The following is a 25,910-nucleotide window of genomic DNA, read 5'->3' as shown; positions in this document are numbered from 1 at the left end:
TAGAGGTGTGGTAAATGAGATGCACAAGGTTTGTGCATCTTCTCTTTTTCTTGGAGTTAAAATGAATAGAGTGAGGCGTTAGATATGAGGACTAAAAGAGCAAAGGAGTTGGTAGTGGTGGTAATAAGGACAAATAACTTGACTAGGAAAATGTAAGATTGGATATCAGGAGGCTGTTGAGAAGAATAAAAGATAATAGCATGGTAAGAAAGGTAGTCAGTGTGTTGCACAGGTATGACAGTGATGAGATGAGGCAGAGAGTAAGAATTATGAATGATATGTTAGCAGAAATGTGTGAAGAGAAAAGAGTACAGTTTGTTAATGTGTGGAACAAGTTTGAGAAATGAACTATATAAGAGTGATGGTCTGCATTTGAATGATTTTGGTGTGAGTCATTTGGAGAGACTGCTGCTGGAAGGGAGAGTAATGAGCGTAGAGAATGATCTGAGCAAGTAAGAAGCAATATGAAAAAACAGGAGAGTAAGATAATAAGAAAGGAGATACTGAAATGGTGCATATGAATGAAGAAGTGGGTAGCATGAGTGTAGAGAATGAGAGAACAAGTGTGCAAGACAAACAGGGAGACTCAAGGTGGACAGGGGAACACAGCATGAGAAAGGTTGATGCTCCAAGAGGATATGAATTGGTGTGTGTGTGTGTAGACATCTAATAAGTGGTATCAATGAAATTTGTTATAGATCCAGGAATGAGCTGTTACGTTTGTATACGATTGCCCGAAGTATCAGAAATAAATGATTGCATTGATTGAGTTTGTTCACATAAAAAATAGTTGGCATAAGTGAGTCATGGTTGAATAAGGATGACATCCTGACAGGAATAAAGATGGAAGGGAATGATGTATTTCATGAAGATAGAAAAGGTAAAAAGGGAGGTGGTGATATTGATTGATAGAAAAACAGTTATGTCCATACAAGAGGGAAATAATTGGTAATGGTTTTGAGTCAGTTCGGTGTGAGATAGAGGTGAATAGAAAGAAATATCTTGTTGGATGCTGCTACAGACCTCGTAATGTGGAGGGCAGTGACCAGGAAATGTATAAGCAAATTAGCCAAACAAATGGGAAAAGGTTGATTGTTACGAGTGATTTTAATTACAACAATATAGATTAGGATGATGACACAGAAACTGGAAGTAGAGAAAATGAATTTCTTGAGTTTCTGAATTTAATTTTGATTTGATTTTTTTTTTTTATGGCACAAAGACATCAAAGGTCACATTGCACCAGGACACCGGTCACAGCAGTACATATGGTAATTAGTAGGACAATCACAAACATCCATGCTCTTCGTGGGATTCGAACCCACAGCCTCTTGGCTGACGAGTGGATATGCTAACCACTCAGCCAACCAGGCAGGTGAGGTTTTGAAGGGACAAGTACCTCGAGCAGTATGTAACAGAGGGCACACAAGGATTGAGAGTCTTGGATTTGATCATATCATTAGAGAATGTTATTATAAATGAGGTGTCAAATCTCCCTTTAGTAGGTGAGAGTGGCCATGAAGTGAAGTGATTACCTGGGCGGCTGCCAGACTGTTGTTTTGTGTTTTTCCAAAAACTGATAGATTAGTAATGATGTGTGTGTGTGCAGGTGGATTATTGTGATGAAGCATCCATCAATTTTCCATCCCAGCATCAGTTTTTTTTTTTTTCAACAAAGACTTTGCATTACTTCAAGATAATACTCCTTGTTCAATGTCTTGCCTTATGGAAGAAATTTATGATGAACAATGCCCTTTAAAAAAAAAAAAAAAACCTATCATCATCACTTTAGCATTTCACTGCACTTGTCTTGCTTTTTTTGGGTTATGGTGATCCTTTTGACACCAACTCTGAGGACTGAGCTTTTGTTTCGATGTCATAGCCATAAATCTACATCTCATCCCTGGTAATAATGTTTCTAAAAAAGTTTTCATCCTCGTAAGCTTGACTAAAAAGCTCTTGGCTCACATCAACTTGACAAAAATTTAAAGGTAGATTGTACAAGTTACCATCTATACAAGGTGTCTATAAATTTCTACTTTCTTTCAGTGATTTTCTGTATATCACTTTTTATTTCTTTGGTATTGATTTTTTTCTTATCTTTCTGATATTTGAATTTTTTTCAGATTTTTCTCTACTCATTATCTCCTACCCATCTCTCTATTTTCTTTTTTATTACTGTTTGTTTTATTTTCTGGTTTGTCTTTAATATCTCCTCTTCTTCTTTTCTTGTCTCTATTGTTATCACAATATTATATAATATATGAGGGTGGTAAGGCGAGGTGAACAGCTTCTTCACCTTCAATAATTTGCACAGTTGCAGCATCATTCCAGCTTTGAAGTTAGATCCCTGATCAGTTAGGAGAGTCTGTGGGGTCCCATATCTCGAGATGATTAGTCTAAAAAATTGATCTGCCACAGTTTGATCCTTTATAGCAACTGCTTCTGGATATCGTGAGAACACGTCCACGATCACCAGGATGTATTTGTTCTCATTCTTAGTGACTGGTAGAGGCCCCATGATATCCATGGCTACTGCTTGGAATGGGCGACTAGGTGTCGGGGTCGATTGAAGGGGGGGGGGCCTTTCCACATATACCTGATTTCTTTTGGCACATGTGACATGACAGCACATATGCCTCAACGTCCCTTCTTATTCCATTCCAACAATATCTACTGAGTATTCTGCCCAAGGTCGAGTGTATACCTTGATGGCCTGCAAGGCTAGTGTCATGAAACGTATGGAGAATCCAAGGAACCATTTTTTTTGGTACTACAATTTTATCTCTCCATCGCCCTATGGATTCTTGCCTTGATATTAAAAGACCATCCTGGTCAAGATGTAAAGTCTGAAGAAGGGACTTCTCATCATGTGACCTCTCCCCTTTCTTGACTAAGTCATACAGAACTCCCCAATATGGATCCCCCTTCTGTTCCTCTATGATTTTAGCTTTATCCTATGTTTGTTGCTCTATAGGTGTGCCTCCTTCCTTGTTCACTGTGACTGCTACATTTAGTGTACGAGTCTCCTCTCGATCTGGGCCTACTCCGTCCTGGTTGAAGGTGTCAAGTGACCTAGAGAGGTAATCAGCTACAACATTTTTGGAACCAGGGACGTATCTTATTTCTACATTAAATTCCTGAATTTTTAAAGCCCACCAGATGATCCTTTGATTCTTGTCCTTCATTGACAATATGAAGGACAAAGGCTTGTGATTGGACCTCAAAATTACTTGTTGGCCTAGTATCAGACTTGAGCTTCCTGAGAGAGAAAATTATGGCTAGCGCCTCCTTCTCAATTACAGAGTAATTGATCTCTGATGGGGGACAATCTGCGGCTGATGAAAGCTATTGGCTTATAGTGCTCTCCTTCCTTTTGCTCTACCACAGCAGCAATTGTATCTATAGAAGCATCTGCAGACAGATAGAATATTTGACCCAGTTTGGGGTAGGTCAGCAGTGGAGATTTAGTTAAAGCACAGTTTAGAAGTCGGTGGGCACGTTGCTGCTCTTCCCCCCACTCAAACTTCTTTCCTTTCTTAGTTAACTTGACCAGTGGATCCATCAAATTAGAGCATTCAGGAATGAATCTTATATAAAAATTTACCAATCCTAAGTATCTTCTGACTTGCTTAGTGGTTGATGGAACCTTCGCATTCAAAATTGTGGTTACATTCTCCTTGGTAGGATGTACCCCACCCTCGTTCACCACATGTCCCAAGTATTCCACCTCCTTTAGGAAAAACTGTCACTTTGATATCTTTAAGGAGAGTTTTGCCTCGTCTAGCCTGTTCGTCACCTCGGTTAGCAGCCAACAATGCTCCCTGATGCAGGAAGAGTACACTAACAGATTGTCCTGGAAGCAGATTACCCCTTCTCCCAACATATCTGATAAAATTGAGTTCATTAAACTCTGGAAGCTCATAGCTGAGTTTCTAGCGCCTTGAGGGAGTCGACACATTTGATACTTTTGCCACCTTGTGGTGAAAGCAAAGTACTTTCTGTCCTCCTTCCTCAAGGGTATCTGAAAGTATCCAGAGTTTAAATCTAACTTTGAGAAGATTTTTGTTCCTCCCAGTCCAATCAATAGGTCCTCTATTCTGCAGACAGGGAAATCTATTGGCTTGGTGATCTTATTGATCTCCCTTAAGTCCAGAACAAATCGCAGTCCTCCATTGGGTTTCTCCACTAAGATGAAAGGACTATTCCACCTTGAGTTAGATCTCTCAATTATGCCAGCTCTCTCATACTCATACAACATCTTCTTAAGTCCTTCTGTGTGTTTGAGAGGTATCTGATACTGCTTAACGTATGTAAGCACATCAGACATGATCTGGACAGAATGTTCCACCCTGTCTGTGCAAGAGAGAGAGCTGATATCCTCCGTGAAAACTGGCTGAATATTTTCCCAAAAAACTCCTCCATACAATCCTTTTCCAGGACAGACCCTGCATGCTCAATGGCATCCCGAATCAGTTTCTTTCTCCATAAATTCATCTCTTCTCTGCACTCATTCACTTGTCCATCCTCAACCTTATTCGACTCATTGATACCGCCCTTTTCTTGGTTGAGTTTATACTCCTTCCCACACAAGGACACAGACATGGTTCCAAAATCACATGCAAACTTGTTCTTCTCTAAGAAGTCAAGGCCCAGTATGACCTGATTCCCAGTGTCCGCCAATTCAGGAAGGACGAACATGTGTGTGTGGTATCAACTGGAAGCATGGTATACAGATCTTTACTTTGGCCTTCATGACCGACGAGAGCTCGACCAGTGCTATCCCCATTATTTTTACAGGGTCACATAGTCTAGTGAAGGCATCAACAGTGGATTCTTGGAAAGCTTCCACTAATTTCATGGGCATAACCAAAATCTGGGCTCCAGTATCCAGGAGAAACCTGCATTGGATCCCTTGCACATACCCTTCCACTAGGGATAGAGGTATCCTCCCACAGACATTTTCCACAGAGGCAGTTTGCATTCTATACTCGTCCGAGCCAGACCTGTTTGATGAGTCTATGTTGGAATTCTTGAGTTGTGAGAGAGCTGCTGGACCGGAATCCATAAGCTCTAACTCTGTTGCCAATTTAGCTCTGAGTTGAGAAGAAATGCTCAATTAATCCAGCATTCTCTCTTTCTTTAAGGCCAGCCTCAGACACCCGTCAAGAGACTTTCAGCTCCCTTCTTGAATATTATATTCCTCAACTAATCTTGCAATCCTATTTTAAATTGCTGTAAGGTTACCCATCTTAAATTATCACACTCATCAGACCTTAATGTCCTTCCCGAACCCGAGATAGACAATAACCTGTTGAACTAACTGGATACTCCCTCATTGTTTCCCTGAATGCATTTGTATATTTCCGACATTATCTTATTGATCCCACCCCTCAGTGTAAACCTATTAATAAGAATTTTCCTAAATTCCTGATAGTCATGCGTTTCCCTTAGGTGGGGGGGGGGATGAAGAACGCATAAACTCTAAGGCTTTCCCTTGCAAATTATTCCGGACCAAAATCAGAAGATGAAGCTCTGACCATCTGCCTACCCTCCTAAGATTTTCTACGTAGTCAAAAAACGTGAAAGGATCATCCCACTGCTCTCCCAAGAATTGCGGGAATACTTGTAGGGGATTTACTGTTTTAAAAAACTCAATGTCGTCCATCCCAGTACTAGAAGGGAGTGCCATAATGACTTGTCAGTTACAAATTTCTTAGTTCTATATTCAAAATTTCAAATTTCAATCTTGCCTGTCTTGACCTACAACTTGCTTACTTTGATTTAATGGTTTCTATATATTTCTAGTTATTAAATCAAATCCTACGGCTGCGCCATTTTGTTGTGTCGACTCTCTTATGTTTTGGGCCCTCTTTTATCTCTTATATGTATATATTACTTTATTTTACCTTTCTCTCAATAATTCCTATATTTTCTTTCCTATTTCTTATTTAATACCATTTACTTTAAACTTCTATCTCACTTAACTTAACTCAGGCCGAATCCCTGACAAGAATGAAGCTGTTGGTTTGTGAGACAAAGAAAATGCAAATGGCAGATGCCTATTTCTTTGTCTCAGCACTGGTTCTAACTCCTTATTCAAATTCAGAGAAATTTATTTATTTTCGCTGCGCCACCCTGAATCCAAGATTATACTAAACTTGTATGATCAAGGAGTTGGAATACAGTCAGCATTCACTCTTATCAACCATATTTTTCCAACTCGCAGTCATGATCCAATATTATCTATTTTCCCGCCTTTTTAGGCTCGCTAAATTTTATGAGCAAGTGCAATAGGGTCTAAGTTCAGGCAATACAACATTTATATTTAAACAAAACATTTAATTTCAAGAAAATACATATAATACACAATATCAAACTGAGTCACTCAAACAATCAAAGCTAGGTAGAGAATTAGCACTCATATATACAATTACTTTATCCCTTCTGTAAATCTCAATCTGAGAAACATACTTAATAACATTTAATACACTTAGTCTCTTTGTGCCACTCTAGTTAATCAATTCCATTCACAATATGAATTAAGTTCCATTCTCAATTTTCTCTGACAATCCTATCCAATACATATATATACAAAACTCAATTAAGAACTTTAGTAAATCTCTCTCTCTCAAGGTAAATTCATATAACAATTTTCTGTATCTCTTTCAATTTTAGCAGTAATTTCTAGATTCTATCTACTACATAAGCTTTACGTACAATATTCTGTTTCATTCTCAATCTATCAATTTACTGTCCTAAGAGTCTCTTGTAGCACAATCCAATAAAATCTTCCTAAACATTTCCACTAGATAGGAGGAACAAAATTTTGCATCTTACCAATTGCTGGTATGTTACTTTGGCCGCTTCCTTGTCCTGTCGGATATCTGCCTTCTACGACTACTTTACTTCACACATTCTCATGATGTTCACTACGGATTCCCTCTGTACTTCATAGTTGGATATTTCTGTAGTCTTCCATATATAGAGTCTGCTGGGCTATTTTCCGACTAGCAGGCTTCCTGGTTATTCTTCTGATATCTCCTCGAACAAAGGAAAACCACGTGGAGGCTCTGCACCAGCCGGACCTACGAGGGCACAGGAACACAGCAGCAGGAAAATGTCTAAAAGCCTTGTCTCCAGAGTTACATGCCTTTTTAAACGCCATGCCACTCTTTTCTCTTTCATCATCGACATCTACGTCATTCTTCACGTCACACGGCACTTAGCGCCACACGCGGAATCCTCTCGTAACTTACAGAGTGTAGCGGTGGGGGAAACACTGTGCTTACTAATGGATATGCCTGTACACAGTATTACGTGTTTCTGAAATCCACCATTTGCATTTTCTTTGTCTCACAAACCAACAGCTTCATTCTTGTCAGGAATTCGGCCTGAGTTAAGTTAAATGAGATAGAAGTTTAAAGTAAATGGTATTAAATAAGGAATAAGAGAAAGAAAATATAGGAATTATTGAGAAAAAGGTAGAATAAAGTAATATATACATATAAGAGATAAAAGAGGGCCCAAAACATAAGAGAGTCGACACAACACAGACACTCTCAAACCCTTCATTCCCTCTATAATATGTTGTTTCATGTAATTACTCCTTAATAGCTGTACAAATTCCACTTCCATCTTGCTATGTCCCCTTTTCTCCCTCCAATCTATATCCCCATAGTTCAAGTCTTCCATAATAATTATTTGGCCTGCACTCATTGTGTTAATCTGTTGATACATGGCATCTTCCTGTGAATCCCCCACCCCCAAGATCTACAGAGCACTCAACAATATATTTTGTCCGATTGGCCTCTGTGTCACACCAGTAAGCCTCAAATTAACTATCTCACCAGTCCTAAAATCCTCTAACTTCTAATTTTGTTGGTTGTAATTCTTCAGCTATCATCACAATACCCCACCTCCTGTCCCTCTCCTTCCTGAAAATACAATACCCTTTACATTCTATTCCTATAACCACATAATTTTCTGTCAACCAGGTCTCACTGATGCCTTTAATTTTTGGCCATCTTAAGCTGGCCAATGCCAAAAACTCCTCTCCCTTATTCCTGATACTTCTTGCATTCATGTACATGCATTTCAACATTCTCTTGTATTCACAATTATCCTTGTATAATGTCATTACCACCCATTCAAATCTGAAATATATGAAATCGTATTCAGATCCAATCTTAAATTCCTATCCTCTCCATAACATGTTTCATGGAATTATCCCTTAACAACCGTACAAATTCCACTTCCATCTTGCCATGTCCCCCCCCCCTTCCTCCCTCCAATTTATTTCCCCATAGTTAGTCTCCCATAATAATTGCATTCAGCATTGCATATTCATTTCTGCACACACAATTTTGTCCCAGGTGCGGATAGACACGACTGATTGCTCCCCACCCCCCTGCAATATCTCTAGTTTCCCTGATTTTGCACTTCCAAACTTACTGAACAACACTTTCTCCAAGTATCAACTTAAAAACCATTCAAGTGCAGTCCATCAGGCATATATAGGTCCTTTAGTCCATCAAATCCATTCCACACATCTATAAACTACACACCATTCCTACTGCACAATCTTCTCATTGACTCACTAACAATCATGGCTCTTTTTCTCAAACCTGTCCTATTATACCAAGGCAGCAGACTGACAATTTTTATTTCCTCACTCTTAATTTTTGCTTCTTTCAACTCTTTCATGACATATTTCTCCCCTTTCAAATCATTTGTTCCTGCCATAACAATCATCTCTTGCACTTCACTCTCTGCAAACTAACAGTCACTAACATCCTTGATTACTACACTTGGAAAACATGATTTCGTCACTTGCTCATTAAGTATACTTCTTATCATCAAATCTCTATGTAATACTGTTTCCAGTTTTTCGCACTTTCATACTTTCTGAATTCACATTTTGTTTCATTCTCTCGCCTGCTGTACCACACAACAATAGTTTCTCCAGTCGCTCTAGTTCCCGTTTTGTCCTGTAAATGAATTATTTCACCCCTTAGTGTCAATTCATCATCCGCAGTACTTTCAGCCACTTCTTTCAAGCTCTCATTCCGTACACTATCATTTACTACTTTCATATTTGCCAGAACACTTTTGCTATTTTTCCTTACTTCGTTAACATTCATCATTTCATTTTCCCACTTTCCAAACCAATATCCATTCTTTGTCTTTTCTTCTATGCATTCCAAGTGTTCTTTTCTGCAGCTTCATATATATGCTCTTAATCTCTCTCCATATTTCTTCAATGCTTCTATATTACCATAATTAAAATTATCCATAATAATCATACTTTTCTTATATACTAGGCAAATTTGTCTAGCATCTCCTTCTCAATGCCCTCCACATTACCAGGTATATAGTAACATTCAACTAAATATTTCATCCAGTCTGCTTCATGCCATACCTCCAAACCACTGCCACTATTTTCCTTTTGCATCTGCACCTTTGATGGGCATAACCTCTCTACTATCATCACTTCCTTCCTTACTTCCTTCCCCCTTTCTGATCTATCTATCTATCTTGAAGCAAAAAACACAATATGATGTTTTTCATATTACAGGAATTAAGATGGAAGAATACCTGTAATGATGTGCACCTCATCCAATTATGTCTCACTTATTCCAACAATTTTTGAGCAAACAAGTTTGATCAATGCAATAATATTTTTCACCTTATAACAAATTCAATCAACATCATCACTTCTCAGATATGACTTGCCCATACCTCTTCCTGGCCATTCCTCTCTATAGCCACTAATCCCACACACTCCCAACATCCCAAGCAATCTCAATCCTTTGTCTGCTCACACATTCACTTCTGCATCCAGGATCTGAACTTCTCGCATCTTCCAGTCCACCCTGATTCCCCCCCCTTTTTCCTGTCTGTCTTATGTTACTGTTCATTCCCTTCAGTATTACACAACTCACTTTTCCATCTACAAGCTCTCCTATCTCTTTTATCCAACCCTACTTTCCTACTCATTTCCACAAATCTCTCTAATCATTTCATTACTCTGCCTTCCAGGAACCTCTCCAGATGACTCACATAAAAACCATTTAAACAGAGTCTGTCTCTTTTTTATAATGCTCCATCAACCCTCAAAATCATCCTATTGCTTACAAATTGCACTTTTTACAAATGGCACATAATCTTTGCTCACTCTCTCAACTCATCACTTTCATACCTGGGTAACATACTGACCACCCACCTTTCCTAACACAGTATTATCTTTTTCACTCTCATTAACAACCTTCTGATATCCATTCTCACATTCTACTTCTTCGCAGCAAATCAATCACTCGCATCAAATCTGACATAAGTAATTCAAGGGTATTATTCTTCATAATATTCAATACTTACAATGGCTTATGATATGATGCTTCATATGATTTATATGAGTAATGCTTTCCAGGATATGTGGAACGAGATTTTAAACTTAAATCATATACTGAACGAGATTCTGGTCTAATCAAGCAAGAGTAAGCTTCATTTATCTCTACAAACTTTTTGTGAAATGATACATCACCTGGCTGTAAATCTGGATGTAACTAAAAAAGATAAAATTTGCATATAATTGCACTGAAGTAAATAAACTGACATTAATTTAAACCATAATTAAAGAAACAACTTGCACTGAACCTTAATGAATCTGTACTATTTTGTAGCTTAAACACAAGTAATCTAAATATACACTTTTACTTACACCAATTTTGGATTGTTTCACTGTATTGTGGAATTTGTTACTAATTGATGGTGGTGGATTGGTATTAAAAGTTGAGCTAAAAATAAAGGTTAGATTTCCTTAGAAAATTCAGATAATGGATTCTCAACCCCTATTTACATTAAAGAAAAGTGACCACCATTGATATATAACTGTGGTTGTTTGAAATGTTGTACCATCATTTTGTATTTTGGTTTAAGCCAATAAGAATACAATTTGGTTGGCTAAATCCCATGCCAGCCCATCCTCGTTCGTTCAGTATTTGGGTAGATACATAACAGGGTGCACCTAAATCTGTATAGCTAGCTCCAGAGGTTTTAGGTAGATTGAATCCTGGAGGTTTGACAGTTCGATCTGTGATCAGGTATTTCTTTGTAGTTCACTCCAGAATCTTCTCCACTAGTCCTGGTATTTACACAAGCCAGATGGATCCAGAGGTAAGCTGACAAGTTGGAGGTGGAGAGATGTCTTGATGTATGGGAAGGTTGATGTTATTTCTGATTTTATTTCTTTGATGGTAGCTTCTCTTTTCTGAAAGATGAAGTGTTGTGGAAGGTAGAAGAACAGACAACCATGGGAAAGGAACAGACCATAAGATACCAGAGATGATTCTCACTGTTATGCTGAACTATGTGTCCACAAGAATCATGTGGTGACTTCAGCTCCTAATTGGTGAGCAATACTCTGCCACAGGGAAGACTAGAGGCAGGGCTGCTGTTCTAAGAATCCAAAGCATTTACAACCCCAAGTTGTACCTATGAGCTTGTTGTTTATGATATTGTTACTGGCAGATATCTTTAACTTAGTCTTTTCCAAATGCTATTGGCATGTGAGGTTTAGAAGTTTATTTTTAGTTTTCTGTGAACCTTTTGGTTATTTAGGTGAAAAGCTGAACCAATAGTTTTGCTGGAGTTAAGGGATAGTTCCCAGGTCTCAGAGGGATAGTCTCCAAGTTGCAGAGCTGACCACAACTGGATGGGTCCACAGGTGGAGGATAGTGGATCATCTCCCAGATATGGAGGGTAACTGTGAAATAAGCGGGGGGGGGGAGGGAATGATGAATAAGCAGTCCAAGACTAACAGGAGCACTGCAATCATGACTGGTGGCCTGACAAGACCTCTCAAACCAAAATGCCACAGATAGAAGAAAACGATGTAGCATGACATCCTATGCCACCATAAAGTAAGCATGTCTCTGGGGATGTACCCTAAATATTTTACATTTTCTAGCTTTTTCCATTAAGAATGCAGTTGAAGTTTCCATGTTCCTGCATATTTTCAAAGCTTTGATCTTTTTTATTGTTGATCTGCATAGTTTAGTTACAGCAGTTATTCAATTAAGTTAAGGAATCCTGCGGGATTATACTGTATTTATTTGAGAATATAATATCACCTGCATAGTCCAGAGCTTAGATTAACTTCTCCAATTTTGATATCAGGTTTAATACCACTATCTTTTATAATAACAGCGGATGTTAACATGCATCCTTGTCTTACACCTGATTTTATATCGGATTGTTTTCCTGTACCACCTGCAATTCTAACTGTTGATGTACAGCTTAAATATAGACTGTGTTTAATCTGCATAATGATGTTCCATTTACATCATATAAATGTAGCATTCTGAACAACTTTTCTCTTGATATTTTGTCATATGCTTTTCCTAGATCTGAAAAACTTAAATACAATCATTATTATATTCATATGATTTCTCAAATATTTGTCTTAAAGTGAACATCTGATCCTGACAACCCCTATTTGTGAAAGTTTCTCTTCTATAATTCTTTTTAGCCTCTTCTCAAGTATATTTATATAAATTCTACCTGAAACCCTTAGTACGAAAATCCCTCTGTTTCTCACATTCAGTTTTATTTCCTTTTTACAGATAGGTACTGCGATAACTCTACTGAAATCATTGGAATTTGACTTTTTGATCATGCCTTCTGAATTATGCAATGCAACCTTCGTGAAACTTTTATACTTTCATATTTGAGGCATTTTGGGTCAAATATCATTTACTCAAGTTGTCTTTCTGCATTTCAGGATTTTGATAGCTTTTTTTCTAACTGAAATATTGATATATATATATATATATATATATATATCTTTATTTACAGAGTAATTGACTCGGTTAAATGACATGTTTAAAATTATTAACTGACTTAAACACTGAGAAAAAAATACAAGCCAGCTGACAAAGGGAACGCCACTGTCATCCTGAATAGATCCAATTATCGCCTCAAGATCTGTGAATTATTAGATTGTAATACTTACTCTGAACTTCAAAGAGACTCCACAAGAGAACTACATAACCAGACAAATAATCTCCTCAAATCCACCTCAGAATTACCTAGAAATATCTGCCTATCGCTCCACTCTCTTCATCCACTTATTCCCATTTATATGACCTTCCGAAAATCCACAAAGAAAACACTCCTCTTAGACCAATAGTTGAAGGCATTGAATATCGTGAAACCTTATTAAATCTCTTGTATTTTTTCTCGGTGTTTAAGTCTGTTAATAATTTTAAACATATATATATATACACACACTCCTAACTGCATTCTTGTTGAATATATTCTACCACTGTTCTGTCACTTCTTGTTTCGTTTAACAATCTTTTCTACATGTGCGAAGTAATTATTACTCCACACATGTAAAATATGTAGATTCCTTTTATGGTACCCTTTACTCCATTTCTAAACTTTTGAAAGCTTCCCAAACATTTTACCATCTTTCTGATACTTATTCTGTATATACTTAGCAAGTCTTCTCATGACTTGTTTAGCCACTTTTACACAAAACTTATCTCTTACATTTTTATTTGTGTTGTCTCAGTGCATCTGCCAACTTAGCTGTGAGGCACTTTTTATATGTTGTCTCCTATTCTAGGACTGCTTCTTTAATTTCCTGTGCCCACCATAAGTCCAAAATTTTCTACCCTTGCAAACAACTTCACTATCTCCTTGGCTGAATAGTTTCAATAGTTGCTTCAAAGTTTGCCACTGTCTCCAAGGTTCGATTCTTGTTTCCAAACCATTTTATTTTTTTCTTGAATAATATTTCTATATCTGGATCTATGATTTCCCCTCTCAAAGTTTTGGTCTTTTTTATTATTGATTTGCATGCCAGTTTTGTTACAGCAGTTATTCAATTAAGTTAAGGAATATAAAATTAATTTTTATCCTGCTCCAAACTAAATGGTGATCACTTCCTATTTCAAATCCATTGTATACCTGTCCTGAACCAGCATGAATATATAGCTAGCTATCAATATAAACAACATGACTTATTTCATGTCTTCTTCCTTCCGTGAGAATTTGTGTGCATTTTATGTTAAAACACTGTGTTAGTAATAACTGATCAATATCCTGAACAAAAGTCCAGTAGGACCTTACCATTACTATAAGCTTTGCTATTTTCTCCAAATTTTCTTAAAATCTTATATGAACTGTGTTTATTAATAAACATTAATTGTGAAAATCAGTTGAGCAGTTCAGATAAAAAAAGTAAAAAATTATGAGTACTGTATTCTATGTGTGTACACGTGCATCTGTGCAAAAATCTATACGCATAACAGTAAGTAGTGTACAGAAATAGATGAAACTTACCTTTTTACAAAGTTTTACATAACTATCTTTAATTTCTTTAGTTGTGCATTTAGGATCCACACATAATATTTCATAGTATGTTTTAGAAGACTGGCTAATAAAAAAAAAAAAGCAAATGTAAAGTTTATAGATGAAATAAATAATATAAAAATATCCCATATTTTAGTCAAAAACTATGTAATAATGGGTACAGTACAATGCACAAGAACTGCATTTTTATTGCTGATGATGTTTGGAAGGCCACAGGGGATGAAGGGATAAGAATGTTTCATAGACTAATTACAAGGATATGGGAGACAGGATCATGGCCTAGAGACTGGAAGAAGCTTGTTTTCATACCACTACATAAGAAAGGAGATATGAAGACATGAACTATAGAACTATTAGTTTAATATCTCACGCAAGCAAAATTTTATTTAAGATAATGCTAAATAGGACTGGGGCCAAAGTTGAAGCAGAGATGCCCGAGGAATAAGCAGGTTTTAGGAAAGGTAAGGGCACCAGAGATCAGATCCTTTGCCTTAGACAGATCATAGAAAAATATAAAGAATTCAGACTCCCTCTGGTAATGTGTTTCTCAGAACTACTCTAAAGCTATTGACTGTTCAGCATGTGAAACTGTGGGAAGTAATGAAAAGAATGGGTTTTCCTCAACACACTATCAAGTTGATAGCCAACTTGTATAGGGATCAAATCCTTTTGAAGAGTCGAAACATCAGCACTGTTACTAATAACCCTACCAAGTTTCACATCATCTACAAATAACTGAACATCTCCCTGTAGTCCTGTAACAATATCATTGATGTAAAGATTGAATAACAATGGTCCCAGAACTGAACCCTGTGGAACTCCTGTAACCTTCCTACACCTTGATATTGCTCCTCCCATATACAACTCTCTAATATCTATCAGAGAGCCATTCACCAATATGATCTACTAAATCCAAACCCATATGATGCAACTTACAAATCAACTTGTCATGTGGCACAATGTCAAATGCCATGGAAAAATCCCAAAAAATGATAGCGTATGCCTTACCTTCATCCACTGCTCTTGTTACTCTATTGTAAAAGGCTACCAGATTACCAAAACAAGAGCACCCTTTAACAAATCTAGGGTGTTGACAATAAATAATATTACCCTCATCTGATATTACCAGTTTCTCCAAAATCTTAACAACTACAGAAGAAATACAAACAGGCCTATAGTTTGATACCTCTATTCTACCACCACACTTATGCAATGGTACTATCTTACTCTCTTTCCACACTTTCTAGGAATGTGCCCCATTACAAGACTTTCATTAAATAGCCAAGTTAATGGCACAGTCAGTTCAATAGCCTATTCTATTAAAATATGTGGTGAAATTCCATTTGGTCGTCCCCCTGCCTTACTGACATTTAGTGCACTCAGTATTTATAATATATTCTCTTCATTCACTCCTAACACTAAGCCACTCATTATTCTTCAAGGAATAAAGCCTGTAGTGCCAGGATGCAACACTCTAATAAAGTGATCATTAAATAGCTTAATTATGTCATCCGCTTTGGTCACCCAATTTCCATCTCCATCCAGTACGTTATCCATCCACTATCATTTTTCCTCCTACTTGGCACATAGCAAAAAAAAAAAAAAAAATCCTTGGATTGCAGTGCCAGTCTCCTCTCATATTTTAATTTTTCTCTCCTTACAATACTAGTTGCTTTCCTAGCCTGAGTCCAATATTCCTCAGGAAACTGTTCTACGCCTCTCTCTTTATATCTCTCTTCCATAATCTCTTTTTCTTCTTTTTATTTCTCTCATCATCCATTTGACTTTTATTTCCACTTTTATTTCTCTCATTCCACTTTTTATTTCTCAATTCCACTTTTATTTCTCTCATCATCCATTTGACTTTTATTTCCACTTTTATTTCTCTCATTCCACTTTTTATTTCTCAATTCCACTTTTATTTCTCTCATCATCCATTTGACTCCAAATTGCTGTATCTTCTTCACTTGATGTATATAATTTACCACTGCTGTCAACAACTTTATCTTAAGTATCTCCCATGCACTAATGAAACCTCTTTCTCTGAATTCTTCCATTCATTATACTACTACAAGCTGGTTTCTAAGTCTATGATAGTTGCCTGCCTTATAATTCCTAATAATATAAGATGAGTAATTTGCTACCAACCTGGCAGTTCAGTTGCTAGGGTGAAGAAATGCAATGCCAAATTATTTTGATGGGTACACTAAACAAGTAATCATTATTGGTGACTTAAATTATCCAAAAATTGATTGAGTAGCAGAGAAAACTAATGATTAGAATACAGGAAAATTTACTGATGTATTACAAGACAATTTTCTCAAGCGGCATTTGAAAGAAGCAACTCAATACCAAATAGTGTTACGTTTAATCATAGCATCGGAAGGGATCTCAGTTGAGGATGTGACTGTTTTGGTGACAATGAGCAAACTGTACTGACCTGGGAAGTAGCTAAATATATGAATGTTCCAATTAGGACAGGTAACATGCTGAACTACAAGGCTGGAAACTCAGGAGAATACTATGTTAGGTTTCATGGTATCAGTTACTGAATGGGAAAGATATCAGCAGTACAAGGGAAGCTTTGAAAAGATGTTTAAATAATGTGGTATGACGGATGTGTTTCTGAAGTTTAAAGAACAAATAGAGTGGGAGTGAAATGAATGATTGATTGATTTTCCCTTTTCAGTCGTTTCCGACCGTAGGTGACTTTGTAGGCATTGCCTACAAAGTATTCCTAGTGAGATTTTTACAGGGTGGTTCACTATTGCTTTCCCCAATCCCCCCGATTTTATCCAGGCAAGGGACCGGCATATGGCTGGGATGTATTCATGACTGTAGTCCATGTGCTTTCAAGGGCAAGTTTGCCTGTTTGCAGGAGGAAAACCCTGCTGTCCATGCCCAAGACCAGCTAACTTGGCTATGACTGAGAAAGATCCTTAAGCTCCTCATGTTGGTGACAGGAATCGAACATAGGACACTCCTTTCCCTGGCATATGGTTGCGAAGCACATAGCCACTAGGCTAACCGCACGGGCTGAAATGGATGTGCAACCATATTAAGCAAGAAATCCATAAGATGTGATTGATATGGAAGGAATACTGTGAGAATAAGGGTGACAGGAATTATGAAATATAAAAGCACAGGCAAGAAAAGTTACAAGCATTGTATGGAAAGCTAAATTGGAGTACAAAAGGAAAGGAAATTGGCTGTGCAGGCTAAAAGCAATCAAAAGGATTTTATCGTTAGACTACAAGTAAAAAGAAAGAATGAATGTGAAAGAATAACTTTAGTGAATGTGTTTGTATCATATTTGTGTCAGAAGCAGATGAATGCGATTGCTTAACGTTCAAAGATGAGTGCTAACTTCACTAAGTTCTATTAACTTGATGTATGTAATATAGTGCTGCCACTAACACTGGATGAGGAGACAAAAATGCATGAGGAAGTTCCAGAGTTGTTGCACAATCTGGATAAGAATTTGATCATACAGATGGAATATCAGCATGTATGCCAAAGGTATGTTTAGCTGAGTAGCCATGCCCTTGACATGTTTGTATAATTAGTCATAGATCAGAAAAGATCCATTAAACTGGAAAGAATGCATGATAATCTCATTGTCTAACTAACTCTGGAGTGGTTATAGAGATTTTAGCGAAGTTGGTAAAAACATACAGAAATGAGTTGACAGACCAGCCATACTCTGCAAGGAACTGCATCGGTTCATTAAAAAGAAGTCATGTCTTAGCAATTTGCTCATATTTTGTAATAATGTTACAGATGCAATGTTGGAGGTATAATGGAATATTATCAGCACTGAGAAAGGATTAAAAACAATTTTAATACTTCCAGTATTTCGTCTCCATCACAGAGACATCTTCAGGGATTACAAAAAAACCTTTTGTAACAACACACACACAAATATAATACAATAGTAAGTGAAACTAAAGTCCACCAACTCAAAAACCACCATGCTCCACCATAATAAATTAAAAAAAGAAAGACTATTCTTTGAATCTGCATCTGCACTCAGAAATCAACCGAATTTAAACAAATACTGTTGCATTAAACTTCCCAAAATTTGGGAAACACTAATTATCAGAGATCCCTCTTTACATTCTAGGACACCTGCAAATGCCCCATAGAGGGTACACCACCTGAAAAGGACTTTAGTTTCACTTACTATTGTATTATATTTGTGTGTTGTTACAAAAGGTTTCTTTGTAATCCCTGAAGATGTCTCTGTGACGGAGACGAAATATTGGAAGTTTAAAATTGTTTTTAATCTTTCTCAGTGCTGATAATATTCCATTAAACCTCCAACATGAATTCTTCACAGCACTTAAGCCTCAACACACAAATGTTACAGATGAGTTAGACAAAGTGAATGGATATACTGTGATACTGCTGGATTTTGCTAAAGCACTTGACAAAAATATCACAAAAAAGGATGTAGCATAAAATGTGACTTCATGGAGAGACTGAGAGCAGTTGATGATGGGGAAGAGACTGACTGTAAGTGAGCAAGAGGTGTATGGAGAGTTGAGCAAACTAGATGTAAATAGGGCTGTGGGACTTGATAATATATTACCACATATTCTGAAGGAATGTGCCAGGAAGTTGACGCCGGCCTTGACATATTTTTTTAATACGAGTCTTGCACTCGGTCAAGTTTCTAAGGAGTGGAAGGAGGGCAAGATTCTGCCACATCATAAAGGAGGTGATAGAACTCAAGCATAAACTATAGGCCTATCTGTGTGTCAGGTGTTGTAGTTAAGTTGTTGGAGAAGCTTGTAAGAACTAGGATCCAGAATTGGGTTGACAACAATGGCATTATCTTTGATAGAGAGCATAGATTTGCTAAAGGGAGGTCATGTTTTAGTAATCTACTTACTTATTACAATAAGGTGACGGCTTCCATGAACAGAGGAGAAGGATATACAGTAATATACTTAGATTTTGCAAAGGCTTTTGATAGATTACTGCATGATAAGTTGATAGTCAAACTGGAGTGGATGGGGGTTGGATATTAGGTTGGTGCATTGGATTGAAGACTGGCTATCTGGTAAGTATCAATAAGTTGTGTATGGGGGAGAGATATCCAGGTAAAGGAAAGTTACTAGGGTGTGTGACTCAGGGGTCTGTTTTAAGGTTATTGCTATTTAACTTGTATATTAATGATATTGGTGAAGATTTGGATGGTGATATTCAGTTGTTTGCAGATGAGGCAAAGTTGGGACGAACCATGAAGAGTAGAGAAGATGTTGTAGCCTTACAAGAAGACTTGAATAAATTGAGTGATTGGGCATGGGAATGTGAGTTTATTGCAAAATGTAAGGTTTTAAAATTTGGAAAACAAAAATGGGATGCAGAATTTATGCTTGGTAAGGATATATTGTCGGAAGTGGAGGAAATAAGACCTCTGGGGGTGACAGTGGATAAGGATCTGAAATTTAGGGGACACATAGCCAAAATTGTGAAGACAACACAAAGGCTTCTGGGAATGATGCAGAGGACACTGACTTGTAGAAGTAGGGAGATTCTTGTTCCATTATATAAGGCTTTGATTAGGCCACACATGGACTATTGTGCCCAGATTTGGTCACCTGGTCTTCAGAAGGATGAAGAGATGTTGGAGAGGGTCCAGAGGCGACTGACTAAGGTACTTTCTAACCTCTGGAATGTTGAGTATGAGGAAAGATTGAGAAGATGCAACTTGCAGAGTCTGGTGTGGACAGGAGGAGGAGAGGAGATATGATAGAGATCTACAAGTTATTAAGGGGCTGTTATAGGATCGATGCTGGAGAGGTTCTACAGAAAATAGTGGGAGATCAGGGGAGAACCAGAGGTCATCCCTGGAAACTGTATAAGGAGGGTGTGAGTAGCAGGTTTTTTTTCATGCAGAGTTGTGAATGATTGGAATGCCTTGCCTGAGTGTGTGATGTCTGCAGAGAATTTGAGTATGTTTAAAGCACTGATGAGTACGATGAGCTGTGTGTTTGATAAAAGAACCTCCTAGATGAGTCTTTGACTCCGTCAGTTCTTGGGTAATAATAATAAATCAAGGGAATTGAAAAAAAAACTATTGACTTGAATAAATGGTTGATGAATAACTATCAGAAAATGGAATATGGTGGGTGTGAATCTGCCAAATTTAAGGTGACTGGTGGTGTACCCCTGAGATTAGTCCTTGAACCACTGTTGTTCAATCTATATATTAATAATACTGAGAAGGATTTGAGAGGATTCATTTATTTGCTAATGATGCAGAGATAGGCAGGGTGATGCTAATGATATACAGCATTTACAGAATGATATGAATATGTTGGAAATGTGAACATGTGATCATAGCTATCAATTCAATGTTAGCCATCATAATATGTCCACACTTCCAGCCTATTCATATCATTCTGTAAGTGATGTATATTAGTAGCACTGGAAGATATTGAATATTTCTTCACACCAAAGTTATACATTTTTGCATGAAGAAATATTCAATGTCATATTACAATGGTGGGATTATGCTGGCAGTAACTGCTGAGGCTAGAGATCTTGGAGTTATGGTGGAAAGGAAGATGAAGTTCAAGATTCACACAGCAAAAATTGTAAATACAACTTAGACGATAATTGCAATGCCAAAACTAACATTAACAAGTCAGGATATGAAAGTCATTTTTACCTCTTTACAAAGCCCTAATATGACTACAAATGGGGACTATTGTGCGCAGAAAGCTGTGTAAAGGCTACAAAGAAGCATTACATGTGATAATGGAATTACTGAATGTAGATTACAAGGAGAGTGAGAATACGTGGATCACAGGCACTAGAAGACAAGGGAAATTGAGGATTAAGACAGAAGTCTATAGACTGCTGAAAGTGTGTTACAGGATATTAGATGAAAATTTTCATTATATGGAAAGTAGATTGAAGACAAGGGAGTATCCATGGAAGTTGAGTTTGTATGTAGTTAAAAAAAGGATGAGAGTTAGATTTTTCTCTCAGAGAGAGAGCAGTGATTGAGCAGGACAGTTTGCCTGCTGAAGCTGAGTAGATCTAGAATGAGTTTAAGTAAAAGTGGACGAGTTTAAGAAAAGATATGACAGTTGGTGTAGGCAATGTATAGCCTCCATCAATGCATTCTTGAGTTCCTGAAAGTCTCTGAACAATATCATCTAGCAGCAAAACCCACCATTTAAAGCTGCATCAGCAAAAGGAAGCAGTATATTTTCAATATACAAACCGAAAAGGATGTGTTTTGTATTATGAGCCTCTATATTCAAGTATCCTAGTTATGGACAAACTTTGTTTGCATGTATATGACTTCTTGGCAACTTTAATTTACAGTAAAAATATGACACATGTATTTGTAAAAAAAAAAAAAAAAAAAATTCTCCCCCAAAAAGAAGTCAAGAAAAACAGAAAATAATAGGCATGTTTAAAACAAGTAACGTTGGATTTAACACAGAAAACTTTAAATAAATTAATGACTAAATAAATATATATTATTTGAAAATATAACCACCTGGTACAATGAATAAATTTACGACGCATGTTCCACGTGAATACTGATAAAGCATTGCCTACCTCTTGTCCTAATCGACGATAACCTAAGATAATCATAGTTCCCCTGACATACTGATAAATGATCTCCCGAGTTAATCTATTGAACAGCTATTTTGATCTAGATTTGATAAATATCAAACACTTTCTTTTAATTTATGTAAATTAATTTTAGATGCGCTGATAAACATGAATGTAGAATCTGTTCTTTTTTATATATATTTCACAATACTAAATATATATGTGCATTACATGACATTTACATAATAACCGATTATACGTAAAAGTAATATTTTCCACAGTAATAGAGTAAGAAAGCCCGAAACTTAGTTATGAGGTGTTACAAAACGTCTAAGATCTGTTCAAAATATATACAAAGAGTAATTAGCAGTTGTCATTGCCATAAAAATGACGAATAACTTAAGCGTGAGCTAAATAATTATAAACCTATCAGTGCACAACAACTACTTCTACTGATACTCCAATTCAACTATCAGCACTGCCACACGAAAATGCACAGCGAAAAAATATTGTGTTGAAAAAAAAAACCCCGACATAGATGCAATATCTACTCTCTATACATATATAAAAAGATAAGCCGAAATTTCAAACGTTTTTATGACACGTTTTTTGTCTCTCCGGCTCTTACGGCTTATCATCCCGGAACTCGGGGAGTTTGGCATCAGGTGGGGGGGGGGGAGATCCCCCCTGGTATCATATTTAAAAAAAAAAAACGACATAGATGCAATATATAATATATATAAAAAAAACCGACATAGATGCAATATATAATATATATAAAAAAAACGACATATATGCAATATATATATAAAAAAAACTATCCAGTCATTAACTAAAAAGTTATAACGCTTTTTCGAATTTAATTTAATGTACTTCTACTGAATACTCCGATTCAGCACTCAAAACCGAAATCCTACGGAATAGGTTAGTTACTCCTTATTCCAGGAGTCTTACACCTGTAGAAGTGTCTCATGTCTTTATCTGGTTTGCCTGTTGTAACGGACCCGGAAACCAGAGTTTCAGGGTGAAAACTTGGATGAGACCTGCTAACTCACCTTTAGTCGAAAGAGGACAGATAAAGATTCCTCACGTCATGGACGGTAATCGAACCCAGATCTTTCAGAGCAAGTGGCTTCGTCCATACCGACTAAGCTAAGGAGGCTATAAGAATTTAATGTCTTAGTTATTTTTTGAGTGAGTCTCCCACCCATCAAATGAATATTTCTGTTATTTATTTCTTAGCAATATCTCAAGCAGGATTCTGCCCTCCAAAATGCATCGAATAATAGGCATCTGAAGGCTGCATATTTTTCGATACCAAAGGACACCATAGAAAGATGTGGGAAGGAGCGGGGGTTTCATCAGATGCCGTATGGATACTCCACACCTCGTTGATGGCGTACAAATGCTCATTGTGTGGTCCTATTGTATGCTTTTCTTGATGATTCAAAGCACCAAAGACTAGTCACTCCAGAAACACCATACATCTCATTAAGGATCTACCACTTCCCTTGTTCCAAGAAGCAATGTGCAGCAATGTGTTTCCTCATTGCGTCACAAAGGTATTCTATAGGGTTGAGATCTGGACAGCTTGCTGGCCACTCGATTTGATTATTATCCTCGGTCTGCAGAACTGTCCCCAATGCTCGTGTACGATTGTGGTGTGATATTTTCATTCATTAAAATGAATTCATCGACTACGATACCACGGAAAAATCGAATATGACGTTGAAGACTTCGTTGCAATATCGTTTACTAGTCATAGTCCGTTTTACCAAAACTTGTAGCTCGGTGCGTCAGTTAAGCATAATGCCATCCCACACCATAACCCATCACTTCCGTATCTATCCGTTTTAAGAACATTCTTGTGATGGCAAGCACTACCATCATGTCAGATCGTGTCGTCTAGAATCGGAGATAAGACTAAAACGCCTCTCATCTCTAAAGAGTACATTAGCCCATTGGTATTTTGTCCAATTTTTATGGATATCAGCGGTCTCCCAATGTACCCCAGTGTTCTGGGTACGATGAAAACGTGCTCTACGATGAGCTGTAGATAAAGGCACACTGACTAGGCCTTCGGGCGTATAGGTCAACTTGTCGTAGAAGTCTTGCCACAGTTTGTCGAGATATCCGTGTATCTATGCTTGAATGGAGCCGACTTGCAAAGTGACCTGCCTTGGTGCGTCGATTTCGTTTTGGTGTTATAACCAAAATCTGTCTTCAGGTACCGTGGTAGAGAGAGAGAGAGGGCGACCTATTAAGAAACGTCTGGAGCACATTCCATTGACCTGAAACCAGTGGCGTAGCTAGTGCTTTCGTCGCCCGGGGTGGTCCCTGAGTTTGCCGCCCCTCTCAATACACACCAAAAATACTACAAAAAGTCAAAACACGTAGGGAAAGAAATTAAAACACTATGTTTGTTTATTTTAGTTGTAAGTATAGTTGTTGAAAACTAATTATTAATTAAGTAATAAAATTACTCAGCTAACATAAATAGAATAATCGTCGAAAAAATAAAATCGTCTTACGTGAAAAGTGCCACCCGGGGCGGACCGCCACTTCCGTACCCCCCCCCCCCCAGCCACGCCACTGCCTGAAACGCTTCCCAGAGCCTGGATACAAAGCTACGTAAGATTTCAAACTCTGGCAATATCACTAATTCTGCGGTTTTCTTCAAGCTTTCCAATACTTCTTCCCAGTGTGAACTCGACTAGATTATGTCTTAGAGACATTACAAGACATTGAAGTTTGCAACCCTGCAAGAAAAGAGATTCCTCTTGAAACACGATTCGCTTAGCACAGAATTTTGCCTTTTATCCTGTTGAGTGCTACCACGTGGTTCTTTGCACGCTAGTCGAAAATTTGAATGTGTACCGCTTTCTCCTCGAAATCATCAGCTATACAAATAGCAGAAGCTGATTCGTCTGTATTTGCGGTCGTAATCGTTAGAAATGGTGTCTGTCCTTGGGTTATGGACACCAGTATAACATCATATACTTATTACGAGTATTTAGTAAAATCTTATCTGTTTATATCGTGTTTGTTTCAGTGATTCGAATTGTGCCCACCTGGTATTTTTCCAGTTCTTCTGCAAGCTCGATTTCCCTTTCCATTAATACTCCTTATATCGATGGATGCTATCATCATTTCTTCTTATGTATTTGTTGTTGTGTTGTTCTCCTTCTAGAATTTGAGCTTGAATCTATGCCTATTTTAAATATTAGATTTAATATTTGTTACAGTGAAGAACTGCGACGAAGTAGGATATCACCAGTGAATCTCAAATTGTTGATGCATCTGCCGCCTATTTGATTCCTGTCTTCAGTTCATTCAGGTTTACAGGCACTATATTCTCAGCATTGATACTGAACAGATTGGGGGAAAGTAAGCATCATTGCCTAACTCACTCTCCAACATGAAGCTAATTAATGAATTTAACACTTGTTTCAGAGTTCGCACGGTTAGCCTAGTGGCTGGGCGCTTTCCAACCATATGCCTGGGGAAAGAGTACCCTAGGTTCGATTCCCATCAACGACGTGAGGAGCTCAAGGATCATCCTCAGCCATAGCCAAGTTAGCCGGTCTTGTGCGTGGACAATAAGGTTTTGACGTCTCAGGCAAACCGGCCTTGAGAACTGAACACTCCAGGACATAGGATACATGGGGCGTAGGCTGACCACCTTATCCTGTGAACGGTTTGAAGTCCGATGATTATTTAACCCTCGAGACCGCAAGGCAAAAGAGAGTAAAAGGAATATGAGATAATACACTTCTTTCTTATCGTATTGCTCAATGTACAACTTACTTATCCAACTGATAATGTGTTGAGCGGAAATAATTACTTTTATTACCTCTAACACTCTGTAGCCCAATGATCTGTCTAAGACAAAGAACTCGATCACTGTTATCCTTGCCTTTATAAAAACCTGTCTTTTTATCAGGCATTTC

General features: G+C 37.5%; 1 protein-coding gene across 1 annotated transcript in view; it reads right to left on the bottom strand.

Annotated features, from left to right (window-relative positions):
* Nucleotides 1-22,410, bottom strand: part of DnaJ-60 (DnaJ-like-60) — a 47,991-nt gene extending 25,581 nt beyond the window's left edge. Inside the window, exons 1-3 of the mRNA XM_090399447.1 lie at nucleotides 21,902-22,410; nucleotides 14,350-14,443; nucleotides 10,378-10,565 (exon numbers count right to left, since the gene is read on the bottom strand). Coding sequence (XP_090255573.1) covers nucleotides 10,378-10,565; nucleotides 14,350-14,443; nucleotides 21,902-21,999 — 380 coding nt within the window. The 5' untranslated portion in view covers nucleotides 22,000-22,410. The remainder of the gene's footprint in view (nucleotides 1-10,377; nucleotides 10,566-14,349; nucleotides 14,444-21,901) is intronic.
* Nucleotides 22,411-25,910: the final 3,500 nt, after the last annotated feature.

The sequence above is a fragment of the Typopeltis vanoorti genome, chromosome 10 (genome assembly GCF_054136105.1).
Source record: "Typopeltis vanoorti isolate ZY-2024b chromosome 10, IOZ_Tvanoo_1.0, whole genome shotgun sequence".
Taxonomy (NCBI): Eukaryota; Metazoa; Arthropoda; class Arachnida; order Uropygi; family Thelyphonidae; genus Typopeltis; species Typopeltis vanoorti.
This window is presented reverse-complemented; position numbering and strand designations above follow the sequence as displayed.